We start from the raw sequence: 11,726 nt of genomic DNA on the forward strand, positions 1-11,726 counted from the left end.
TTTTATTTTTAATTTTGATTTTATTTTTAAACAATTCAGATTTTAAAATACAAAAAAAGATAAGATTTGTTCTGAAAAGAAATCGAACTTAAAATATTTAGGTCACATCCTATGCCTTTACCACTATGCCAACGTACACTTGTGACAAATAATTCGCATGATTTATAGTAATATTAAATAATTCTAAATTTAAAATATAAAATATAAAATTTGTACCCATGAGGTCTCAAACTCAAGTCCCTTCAAATTTAATGATAGTCACTTCACTGTACTATAAATATGAAAAGTGATTTAAGAGCGGATGAATCAGTTAGATTAATCGGTATTAGTGAATTTTTCTCGATTATGAATGTTAGCAATATTGTTCTAATTTTTTCGAAATTGTTATAATAGTTTCAAAAAAATCAAAACATTGTTAACATTCATTATCGAGAAAAATTCACTAATATCAATTAATCTAATTCATGCAACCCCTCTTATATTACTTTTCATATTTACAATAAAGTGACTACCATTTAATTTGAAGGGACTTGGGTTTGAGACCCCGTAGGTATCAAAATTTATATTTTTTGTTTTAAATTCAGAATTGTTTAATATTTCTATAAATCATGTCAATTATTTGTCATCAATGTATGTTGACATAGTGCTAAAGGCATAGGATGTGACCTAAATGTCTTGAGTTCTATTCCTTCTCAAAACAAATCTTATCTTTTTTTTATATTTTAAAATCTGAATTGTTTAAAAATAAAATCAAAATTAAAAATAAAAATCTATTTAGTATTTAAAAAATAAAAATGAAAAATAAAATACGACTTGGCGGTCCAGTCACGGTTTAAAAGTAGAAGAAAAAACCGGTTTGAAAAAAATATCCCCAGAAGGACTAATATGACCCGGTTATATTTTGTAAGGGATTAAATCGGGTCATATTTTTTGTGGAGGACTAATTTGGGTTCTGTAGTTTTTGTGAGGGACCAAAATGGGTCTTCACTCTAATAAATAATGACAATAATATTAACATTGAATCTTAATCTAAATAACAAATAACATTAAACAGCAACACAAAAACAAACAATCTCACAACAAACTACATCAACATCAACCTATAACACAAATCTCAATAAACCTATAACGTCAATCTCAATAAACCTATAACATACCTATCTTAAAATAACAACAAAATATAACATCAATCTCATTTTATACAACAACAAGATTCAACCTCTATAGTTTTGAGTCTAAATAACAAAAACAAAAACAATAACAACAATAACAACAACGACAACAACAACGACAACATTAATGTAATATGAGTAGTGATGTTTGACATACCAGATATGTGAAGAAGAAGTGAAAGAAATGATTTCGGTATTTCATTGTGGCAAGTATCGATGAGAGCCCTAAACACATATCGTCTGCGTATTTTGTAGGAGTTGGAGGATGATACATGTTTAGGGATCTCATTGTTTAAGGCTCTTCGTTAGGGTTTTGTGCATGTTGTTTTAGTTTTAAGCAAGTGAAACTGAAAGCTACAAGCTAAGATATATATAACAGAGTAAACAATTTCACTTGGGTTAGAAAACATAACAGAGGTGAAAAATCGCTTATTTTTGGCTAAAAATAAAATATATAGAAATGATGATTCAAGATCATGTCAGTTACAGTTATGCAATTAGATATAGAGTTAATAGCTTTTTCGTCCCCTGCCATATAGGCGATATTTGAAACCCACTACAAAAAAAAATGCTCTACAGCGACGTGGAAGCCACACCGCAACACTTAACATCACGTCACAATCAAAAAATAGCGACGTGGGCTCCTATGTCGCAGGAGCACGTGTGGAAAAGCTATAGCGACGTGGAAAACACGTCAGAAGGTTGCGACGTGATTCCCACATCGCAATAAATTTATATGGGGAACATGTCCCTCACGTCGCTACCTTTAATGTTTTTTTTTTTCAAAAATTAAATAACGCAAGTATAATTGTATTTATATATAATAAATTAATTAATTTATATAAGAAAATTTATAAAATATAATTTATATAATAAAATTTTATAAAATAAATTCATATAATAAATTTTATATAAAAAATTCAATTAAATAAAACTAAAAATTTAAAACTAATATATTAATGAATTAAAATGTAAAATAAATTGCATAAATATAAATTTAAAAACAAATGAAATACAAAATGTTTTTATGAGGCATCATCATCATTCGGAAAATAATTATCAGGATTAAAATCATCATCCACTCCGTCATCCTCCGGCTATGGATCAGGAACATTACGATAATTTCCACCACCTTACATAAATCGTCTCATCTGCTCCTCCATCTCAGATTGCTTCTTCAGAATGCCCTCTATCTGCCGCGCATGCTGTTGCTCCATATCAGATTGCGTCTTCTGCATCATCTCCATCTGCTGCTCTTGTTGCTGCCTCAGGGCCTCATTTTCGCGTCTCGCCTCACTTAACGCCAATTGCCTTACTGTTTCAACTTGTTCCCGTGTCAGATTTGGTTGACGCGATCCACCCACTCCATCTATAATTCTTTGAAATAGATTGCGATCACCAGCTCTATAGCTGGACTCCAAATTTCCAGCCCCAAAAAAGCAACCATTAGGCCCTTTCTTTAATAACCTCACTCCAAATATAGTGATCAACATCAGCGTTAAGCGGCTCCCCCTCTGCTGGCATGTATTGAGGATTATTCTCCAGAAAAATTGCAAGCAATGTATTATAATCATCCTGCACACATATTCAATAAAAAAATTTAAGTTAAATATTTACAGGCATATTTAATTATACTAGATAAATATGTACATACTATACTAAATTAAAATATATAAAAACTTGCCACGTGATTTTCACGCCACAACTTATGATTTGCCACGTGATCTTCACGTTGCAATTTATCAGTTGCCACATGAAATTCATGCCACAATTTATAGGTTGCCCCGTGAAAATAACGTCACAAATTTTTTATTAAATTAAAAAAAAATAAACAACATAAATTTCATTACTTACAAGATACAATCTCGTGCGCTCGTCGACAAAACCTCCCGATCTCCTTGTCCGGGTTCTCAAAAGCAACTCAGGCATCAATAGCCTTCTCCTCAACTCCTTAGCCTAAATAATAAAATTAAAAATAGTTAGTAAAATATATTATGAATAAAGATGTAACTTAAAAATTTTAATTTTTTTACCAATCGTCGGGCATGATCTGCGGTACTAATACTTCCAACTGTATTGACACAACCCCTCTTTTCAAATGCCCTCATCTTCTTATAAATTTTTGATTTAGCCAGGCAAGTTGTTTTTCATTGCAGTTGAGTCCAACATCATTTTTACGAAGAATTCCAAACACTGATCAGGAACATTCCAATTTGACTTGGCGGCTAATAATCTCACCCACATTGATAACTTTGAGTCAGACGATCTATCAAACAACGGCGTATTCATCTCATTCAATAACTGATAAAATTTCTGCGCTTCCTTATTCGGCAACTCTTCCCCACCAAAATCTTCAGGTTGATCATAGGTCACGTTCACACCAAAAGCATCCTCAACCATGTCACCAATCAGATTAAAGTTTTCCTCATATTCCTTAGGCGGATGACTACTTGAAGCATGCGCGTTGCTAGTCTCTGGTACGTTACTAGGCAGTTCTTCACCGTTAAGCGTCCAAACCCAATAATTTGCAATGAAACCTCTTCTATGCAAATGAGATGTTACTTCCTGTGGGTCACTCTAATTATTGGTCTACATTCACATTTAAGATAAGGACACCTAACTCCTCCTTCGCTTCGACATAATTCATGAGCAAACGCCCAACTGATAAACCCTTCAACTCCTACTATAAAATTGGGTTTAAGTCCCATTCTTCCTGGAAATGTTCTATCGTACATCCAACTACGATAATAGCGATAATATTCCATACTGCACATTTATACAATCATTGTCATTTTGAGTTAGAAATATTAATCAACTTAATATTATTATTCTTAAACGTATACTAGTTAATATTTACTATTCTTAAAAATATTATTTAATAACAATACTACTAATATTTTTAACTACACATGTTATATTGAACATATGTTAACCATAAAGTTATTATTTTTTTAACTACACATATTGGAAATATTATTTAATAAAAATACTACTATTAAATATTTATAATTATTAAAAATATTATTTTTGATTCACGTGATTACCATGTCGCTATATTTTTATATTATTTTAAATATACATATATAATATATATTCTATTTTTAATATATATTTTAATTGAAAAAAATGTATTTTCAATTTAATAACAATAACATATATTTTAATTTTAGAAATATAACATATAATCATATTATATTTTATTTTATTATAACAATAACATAACATATTATATAACATATAACAATAACATTTAATTTTAGAAATATACATATATAGTATTATTATTTTATTATAATAATTAATTTAAAAAATAACCTAATAAATCTATTAAAAATATATTACATTATAAATAAACATTTAATAAACTTTAGGCTAAATTACAGTTTTAGTCCCCCTGGTTTGGTATTTTCACGATTTTGGTCCCCCTATTTTCTTTTTAAACAGTTTTAGTCCCCCAACCCAATTTCGTTCATAAACAGTGCATGATCCGTACATGAACAGTACATGACCGTACATGAACAGTACATGACCGTACATGAACAGTACATGACCAGTTGGTTCAAAACTGGGATGGGGGACCAAAACTGTTTAAAAAGAAAATAGAGGGACCAAAGTCGTGAAAATGTCAAAACAGGGGGACCAAAACTGTAATTTAGCCTAAACTTTATATATATATATATATATATATATATATATATATATATATATATATATATATATATATATATATATATATATATATATATATATATATATATATATATATATAAAAAAAATTCAGTTTAAGATATAATATATATTCTGTTTTTTTTAAATATAGTATAATATTACTCATTATAATAAATAATAAATATAATAAAAATTAAAAATGAAAAATTTATAATATATATAACTATTATATTCGTTTTGAATATATTATATTTGTTTAAGTTATAATAATCTATTTTTTAAAGTTATATATAATATATTCAGTTTTTAAAATTATATTAATATTTATAATAATCTATTTTATATATTGTAAAATATTTAACAAAAAATTCGTTTTAATAATATATATAATAATTTTAATAATAGTTTTAATATATCAGTTTTTTTCTAATAGTTTTAAAAATATTAATAAAAAATATATTTAATTTTTGTTTTTATTTTATTTACTATATTCTGTTTTATTTTTTAATTTTTTATAAATAAATATTAAATATTTAATTTATAATTTCGTTTTATAATAATTAATTTATAAAATAACCTAATTAAAAAATAACCTAATAAATCTATTAAAAATATATCACATTATAAATAAACATTCTTCTCTCTTCAAAATCTATACAAAAACAACCTATCTCTTTAAAATCTATACAAAAACAACCTAATAAATCTATTAAAAATATACTACATTAGAAAAAAAAAACTTACCTCATCTTCAATCTACTCCACCTTCTTTCTTCAAAATCTATACAAAAAAAATCAAACATTAAAAACATAATATAGTATGAATGTAGAACGAAATTATAAAAAAATACTGATGTAATTTACCTTTGATATAAGAATATGTGAAATTTGTGAAATATATTTGGGATTGAAAGGTATGAAAAATTGAATTGGTATTGCAATTGAGGAATTGGGGAGAGGAGGGTTTCTGGTTTTGGGAGAAGAAAAACAAACATAAGGATGAATGGTAGTGGAGAGAAGTGAAACGCGTAAAATATATACACGAAGCAGTGGCGTGAGAATCACGTCGCAATTTGCCACGTGAGACTCACGTCGCAACATGACAATGATAACATTAATTAATGTCCCTGCCTGCAATGCTGTCACCATGTCACTTCAGTGTAACATTGTATTTTCCTTCTAAATGTTGCGACGTGTTTGTAACGTCACAACTAAATTTTTTAAAATTTGAATCTTCCCCCAACGTGAATGTTATAGATTTTTATATTTTAATTTATAAACTTAATGTAGCGACGTGTATCCCACGTCGCAACTTTTTTCACTTACCCCAATGTCTGACTTCTGATTACTTTATGGCTATAAAGTTATTTAAAATTTAAAAACATGTTGCGAAGTGTATTTCACGTCGCAATTGGAAATATTGACCCACGTGATTCCCACGCCGCTAATATATGTCGCTGGAGAGAGTATATCTTGTACTGACCCCGTTAAAAAAAAGTTGCATGGATTGCCCTAATATTTCCAAAATATTTTAATTAATTTTAACCTTAAGCATGACACATCATCAAAAACTAACTTGGAAGACCAAGTGGCTTTTTTATTTCAATTTATTATTATTTTTAATGCCACATTGGCATTATAAGGTGGGAATTGAACCCACTCCCTTTCCTTTAGGTCACCAGCGCCCTTACCATTGAATTGGTTGCTTCAGTTTATTTTATAGACGCATTGAATTGTTCTTATATAATAACATTTTCATTTTTTAGCTTTATTAAACTTTATAATAATAATTTGATAACTTCAATTATTTTATAACTTTAATTTTATTAACTGGTCAATTATATTATAACATGTGAACGTATCTCTGATATATATTATTAATATATAATTGAAATTACCTAAATATTTATGAACTGCAAAATAAATTATATTATGTTTGATATTTCAAACATATGAATTAAAAGTTGATAAATGATTATAAGTTATAAATAAACTAATGTTATCCAATTAAAAACATGATGTCATATTTAATAATTTAGTCATTGTTACATGTAATATGAATCCAGACGGAACTCGTGCGATAGCGCTAATTCTATTTAAATATATAAAATTTTTTTTTTTACAATATTTGAGAAAACGAGATGATATTAACATTCCCTTATACTCTATTTATAAGATTTTATAAGATATGTTAGATATATATTAAAAATAACTCGTGATTAGTTTTATGAAACTTCTAACGTAATTAAAGATTTTAACAATTGTGTGTTGAGAATAAAACGGGATTTTCCATGTTTTAAGAATTTTTTATTTTTCCACGAGGATATGCTGAAGTTGACTGCTATGTATTTATATTCAAACTTGATTTGGGAATCCACCACACACGTTCACGCCATTGTTTCGCAAAAACACATGTTATAATTTTATTTTATTTTCAAACATCAAAAGGGTTTTAAGAATGATATCTTGGTAATAGAAAAATATTACTACTTACTAGTAATAAACAAAAAAAATTATTCTATCCATTGCAAAACAGCATATTATAGGGAATGCATTTATGAGTTATCTTTTAAAGATGAAGTGATTTAGTTAAGATATTAATTATAATAGAGTAAAACATGATGAGACAATTTTCATTTTATGTGTTGAAACTTGAAATCTATAATTTTCAATTTAAAAGAAGAGTATATTTAAATTTTTAATTTGTATAAACAAGATTTAATATTTTGTGACTCATATGTGAAGTTCATTTGACTCTTAAAAAAAATCTATATCGATCTTTTAACTCTACAAAATGTATCTTTCTCGTCTAATTAACGATAAATTTAACGACCGATTTTTGAGTTTCTTTATCACTAATTAAACAAAAAAGACCAAAATAATACATTTTGAGGAGTTAAATAATCAATATCAAAATTTTTTAAATTAAGAGAACAAAGTAAACCTCGAAGGTTAACCTACGAAACAAAAAAAGTATTAAACTTATAAACAATGATCGATGTATTTAACTAAAAATAGTTTAAAGAACAATTACTTTTATTTAAAGGATTTTGATAACATTGATGTTTCTTTTGCTAATAATAAGGTTGGTATAGGTGCTTGTATAAGAGACGACAAAAGTTTGTTTATTGGTGCTAGAAGAGAGGGTTTTCACCTATTACTAAGGTTGTAGCGGGAGAAGCTTTGGAGTTATTAACATCTATCAAATGGACGCACGCGCTTGGTTATGATAACATGGATTTTGAGCTGGATGCTAAAAGTATTGTGGATACTGTGAATAGTCAACATCCAAATGATACGGATTGTGGTGCTATTTCTCGTGAATGCAAACGCTTTCTAGCAACTTCATTTAAGAACTCTCATGTTAAGTTCACTAGGAGACAAGCTAATGAGGTTGTTCATGTCTTGGTAAGGATGACTCCATCTTTTGCTCGTTTTCATATTTTTATTTATGTACCAACATGTATTCAAAACTTTATTATCAATGATATGAAGTAATTGATTTTTCCTATAAAAAAATATAATTAATAATAGTTGATATTCTAATATGTTTTTGTATCAATTTGTAGAATATTTGCAATCATCAACTAAAATAAAAATATGAGCGTCAAAAAAAGGATCATCTATACAAAGAAGATAAGAAGTGATCATTTTTATGAATTGAATGATCATATGCATTAAAAGAAGAGGATAATCATTTGTACTAGAAGAAAAAATATCATCATCTGCACCATAGTCGACATAATTAACTAAAATTATCATTTGCACTATTAATTATAAGAAGTGATCGTTTGTCCTCAAGGGAATAATCATTTGTGTTCAATTAACAAAATTGACCATCTATTTAAGACTAGTCCATTTACACCTCAAGACAAGAATGATCATTTGTGCTCACCTAGACCGGATCTTCTATACTCAATGCAAACAATCATTTATGCATTATTGAACAACTGATCATTACATTATTTACCAAGACTAGATGTGTTATGTGCATGACATAACTTATGTCATCCTTCGAGAATGTTCTCAATGACCACATCATATAATAGTTGAACGAGTACACGAAATAAACATATAAAGATCAGTATAAGAAATAAAAGTTTCGTAAAAACAAATTATTATCACGGTTGTTAAGAGTTCCACATCGGACAATATATGACCTGAACATGTCCTTATAAGTGGAGGCAATCCTCATCCTACAAGTTGGTTTTGTCGGGTTGTGTTAGACCCAACCACATTTCTTAACAACTATATATTTTGTAATAGTGTTAACAACTTATTTTTCAATAGTCAAATGATTGGCAAGCAAAATCTTCAGTCCAAATAATATTCTTTCCTTAACAGGGATAACCAGTATAAATTTAATCTTATATTCTTATTCTCTCTATTCTATTATTGCAAAATACTCGCTAATTATATTGTGAGACAATTACAGTGACTTTTAAAATTTAATTTTTATCATAAGTTCATAACTAATTATAAACTTTATACACCCTTGCATGATAATTAATCTATTTCTGTAGTTTTTATTTTTTTATTTTTTATCGAAATCATATATTTGAATATTTTAGTCAATCATATTTGAAACTTTTTTTTTTTTAATAAGCAATGGGATTAAGAGGAGTATTATGGATTCTCCAAACCAAGAAGAACAAAGGGAAAGCTCCCACTAAATCATATTTGAACCTTAAGACACATAAAGTACACGTATCTTACCTACTACTTTTTCTTTCTTTTGCGTCATATTTCCAAAAGAAAAACCACTATAAATGCACTAACCATGGACCTTCATAAACACATCTCTCCAAGCACTAATTTCATACAAAATAAACTAAATTCTCAACCAGTTTAGTCACTAGCTTTCTTCTGCTTTAAGCCATGGCCTCAAAAAATTTCTTAAGGAGTTTGGTTATAGTTTCCCTTGTCACATCCCTAGCCCTGCCAGGCTCTCTTGGTAAGTCTCCAAAAGATTTTAATTGAACTGTTTGGGTAATCAACTGTATACCATGAACTGATATTGTAGTGTAACATCAATGCAGGAGAAATAGAATGTGAGAATCTAAGCAAAGAAACATGTTCATTTGCTGTTTCATCTAACAGCAAAAGGTGTGTCCTAGAGAAACATGTGAAAAGATCAGGTGAAGAAGCATACACATGCAAGACATCAAATATTGAAACTGACATACTAAAAGATCACATTGAAAGCGACCAATGCATAAAAGCTTGTAATTTAGACAGATTATCACTTGGAATCTCATCAGATGCACTTCTGGAATCTAGTTTCATAGCGAAGTTATGTTCTCCACAGTGTTATAAGACCTGTCCAAATATTGTTGATCTTTACTTCAACCTAGCAGCCAGTGAAGATGTGTTTCTTCCTAAGTTGTGTGAGATGAAAGGTAGAAATGCTCGCCGCATAATGGCGGAGTTGAAAAGCTCTGGTATTGTGGCACCTGGGCCTGTGGATCAAATGTTGTTTGCAGCATCCCCACAGTCATTTAGTTCTGTCGAGTTTGCAGCATCATCTCCACAATCATTTAGTTCTGTCGAGCTTGCAGATGAACCTATGGCTGCAGATCTATCATAAGTGTGCTTTGAGATATCTCTCTATATTCTATCTATGGGAATGAAGAAAGGTAATATAATATGTATGCAAATGAAATAAGATGAGTAGCATTGCTCAGTTGATATAATTTTATTTTGATGTTATGTATCATTTTCGATATTTGTAACTTGATTTATTTTTCTTTTGATTTGTGTGTAATTTGTTTAATTGATTATAGTTGTACCTTGTGTCCACCCTTACATTTAATAAAAGAGATTACATATGTTTTTATGTTTTTAGTCCGAGGAAGTTGGTCAAAGTTAATATTTTGTATGTGTTTTAAATCATATAGGTTTGAAAACTTAAAACAGAGTTTTTTTGAAGCTTAATTCAAATCAATCATAAGCATCATTCGAATCAAAAATCAACCTGAAATATGGATTTTGTCACTGACTAGTTGATTCAAATAAAGAATATGTGTGGCTCGAATCATAGTGCTTCTTCATTCAAATCACAATTCTTGACTCGAATAATGAGTGTACACATTTTCAAAAACCAACCATGATTCGAATTATTCATTTGCTTGACTTCAACCAAGGTACCAAATCTTGATTCAAATTAGATTGACAGTTTCCATATTTTATCACATTTTTTTTTTTTGATTCAAAGACAAATTCCATTAATTAGACAGGAAGTCTGAAACAGGGTTACACCGAGACGAAAAGGAAGGGAAACCAAGCCAGGATCTAGCACCTAAATTATGACCCAAACCAACAAGCTGGTGGCCATCCTGATTGCCATCCCTTCTAACAAAAATAACCATGCCTTCATTAAAGGACTTTAATAAAACCTGGCAGTCAACAACATAAGGTTCTAAAACAGCAATAGTAGAAACTTGATTAATACTATCAACAACCAACAGTGCATCAGAAAGAATAACAAGCTTGTGGATACTTAGGTTTCTTGCAATGTTAAGCGCCCATCTAATAGCGTATGCTTCCGCTACCATCGGTTCAACTTCCATGGAGACTCTATTTGATGCAGAGTAGAAGATATCTCCTGTGTTGCTTTTCATAACACAACCCATAGCAATTGATCCATCACCGAAAACACCCGCATCCACAAAAATTTGCACCATATCGTTTCCAACCCCATCGTCCGCAACCATAGTCTGTTGCACTCTGCTTGTCTTTTGAACCGGAGAATATCTGTTAAAGTCTAGGATCCAATCCTTCGCCTCTTGTGCCACTAATTGTGGAGAGAACCTGCCATTGTTAAAAACGACCATATTTCTATGGTGCCAGATCTTCCATAGAGTAACACAGAAAAGTTGGGATCCA

At 29.3% G+C, this 11,726-nt stretch overlaps 1 protein-coding gene across 1 annotated transcript; it reads left to right on the forward strand.

Moving 5' to 3' along the window:
• The first annotated feature begins 9,655 nt into the window (after positions 1 to 9,655).
• Positions 9,656 to 10,635, forward strand: LOC131612532 (uncharacterized). The gene is made up of 2 exons (XM_058884312.1): positions 9,656 to 9,795; positions 9,881 to 10,635. The coding sequence occupies exons 1-2, from the start codon at positions 9,720 to 9,722 to the stop codon at positions 10,426 to 10,428; spliced, it is 624 nt and encodes a 207-aa protein (XP_058740295.1). The 5' UTR covers positions 9,656 to 9,719; the 3' UTR covers positions 10,429 to 10,635.
• Positions 10,636 to 11,726: the final 1,091 nt, after the last annotated feature.

The sequence above is a fragment of the Vicia villosa genome, linkage group LG1 (assembly GCF_029867415.1).
Source record: "Vicia villosa cultivar HV-30 ecotype Madison, WI linkage group LG1, Vvil1.0, whole genome shotgun sequence".
NCBI classification, from domain to species: Eukaryota; Viridiplantae; Streptophyta; class Magnoliopsida; order Fabales; family Fabaceae; genus Vicia; species Vicia villosa.

Bases quoted from the DNA above. Each gene is read 5' to 3' on its own strand.
- LOC131612532 (XM_058884312.1), top strand. From the start codon at position 9,720: ATGGCCTCAAAAAATTTCTTAAGGAGTTTGGTTATAGTTTCCCTTGTC. The intron at 9,796-9,880 runs GTAAGTCTCCAA...ACATCAATGCAG, and splicing joins AGCCCTGCCAGGCTCTCTTG to GAGAAATAGAATGTGAGAAT.